This window comes from Anneissia japonica, unplaced genomic scaffold (assembly GCF_011630105.1).
Source record: "Anneissia japonica isolate Jap-2015-1 unplaced genomic scaffold, ASM1163010v1 scaffold9_len2422644_cov172, whole genome shotgun sequence".
Taxonomy (NCBI): domain Eukaryota; kingdom Metazoa; phylum Echinodermata; class Crinoidea; order Comatulida; family Comatulidae; genus Anneissia; species Anneissia japonica.
Window position 1 is genome coordinate 2,222,349 of NW_022758107.1, and position 1,813 is coordinate 2,224,161.

General features: G+C 32.8%; 1 protein-coding gene across 1 annotated transcript in view; it reads right to left on the minus strand.

Moving 5' to 3' along the window:
* The window catches only part of LOC117125095 (solute carrier family 23 member 2-like), a gene marked incomplete at its 5' end in the record, with an annotated part of 16,367 nt that overhangs the window by 6,927 nt on the left and 7,627 nt on the right, over positions 1 to 1,813 (minus strand). The window contains 2 exon segments of the mRNA XM_033271484.1: positions 1,173 to 1,314; positions 1,606 to 1,729. Coding sequence (XP_033127375.1) covers positions 1,173 to 1,314; positions 1,606 to 1,729 — 266 coding nt within the window.

A 1,813-nucleotide genomic window follows, 5' to 3' on the forward strand; every position in this document is an offset into this window, starting at 1 on the left:
GTGTGTGTGTGTGTATTTGTCCTCGGAGCATTAGTGCTGCATTGTGCTGAATTTCTGTACAGAGTTTCTGTAAAGTTCCTTGTCTGTAGGGAAAATTCGAAAATGTGTGACAACGCGTTACGCACTTTTATTTGAGTGGCGTTGGGCAAATAAATAGCGCCCTCTATGCAGAAAACGTTGAGCACATGTGTGTGGCGGTGTCCATGGCATAAACCTGAGCGTATTTATGGTTCTCGGCATACTTTGCTGGTCTTTGGTCGGTCCTCTGATGACTGTTTTTAGACAGGGTCCTCTGGACATAACGTTTACAGGTATGGGTGGGTGTGTGTGTGGGTGTGTGTGTGTGTGTGTGTGTATGTATATAAATATATATGGATGAATAACCAAAAAAAAAAACTTTTAAAAAAACAAAAAACACGGTGAGTTAAATTAAATTGAGGAGGTTTGTGAATTATGATTTGTATTTTCTCAATCCTCTTGCGTAATATCATTATTGCACATTTGAGGCGAGTTACTCGCCCACTAATCCTTGATACTGAAGTACAAGGACGCATTTGGTTGCACAGGGAAGTCATTCAATTATTCAATCTCTTAATATACTTATAATAATAATAATGCTAACAAATAATAATAATAATAATAATAATAATAATAATAATAATAATAATAATAATAATAATAATAATAATAATAATAATATTAACGACCAGAATAATTTTAATACAGTGCACCCTCCAATTCGAGGCATGTATCTAATTCCGAGATCCCTCTGATACGATATTTTTTCAAAGAACCAAATAACAAATAAAAATCTTCACTAGTTTAACACAAAACTAACTCTTAGTGGAAAATGAACCCCGAGACCACCCAAAACTTATAAGGTGGTCTCGAATTGTAGTGCGAATTAGTGTCTTATCTTTATTTTGTTGTTATGAATTATTTCACAATTATTGTTATTATTTATTCTCAGTATATTGATACTATACTATGTTCATAGGCCCTATTGTTTGATTTGGAAGAAAAAATGTTTATTTGATTTGATTCAGATTTTATGACGCTTCTAAGAATGCATTTTGTGATCATGTCAAGTCTACCCTCCCTAGCATGTCCTCTGGTCTAATCTAGAACACAATGATTTTAGGACATTCGTATTAATAAAAACATAATAATACCTGGGTAAGGAAAACGGAACCAGGCAGATTCCTTAAGGACCTCTATTCGTGCGTCGGTCCGTGCACCATGACCTTCAGGAAATACTCCGGCAGCCGTTAAGATCGATGAAATCAGCCATGCTAGCGCTATACCAAGGATAACCTAAATAAAATGATTGAGATAGCATTACATATGCATTCATCAAAAATGCCTGCTAAATTATATTATGCTTTCAATCTTACGCACACGTAGTGACTTACCACACAAATTATTATATAATGTAGTAGGCCAATGAGAGTGTAAAAATAACAAACTATAAGTAGCAACAGAGACATACGGTAGTCTACTTTAGTATGCTAAGATAAATAATTAGTATTCATAATGCGATTCATAAATTTTATTTAACTTTTTATTACGACTAATAAAAAAATAATCATTAACGCTATAGCTCACCGGCAATAGTTTGAAAATTGGAGATTTTTTAATTCCACACTTTTTCTCAGATGATGAAAAGCTTGGGCAAGGTACATTGAAGCCATAAATGTATTGAGAAAACAACGTTATCAGAGCGATCGTTCTAAAAACAAAAATATTGACATATATAATATTAATATTTGCATCATATATAATATATATATATATATGTATATATATATATATA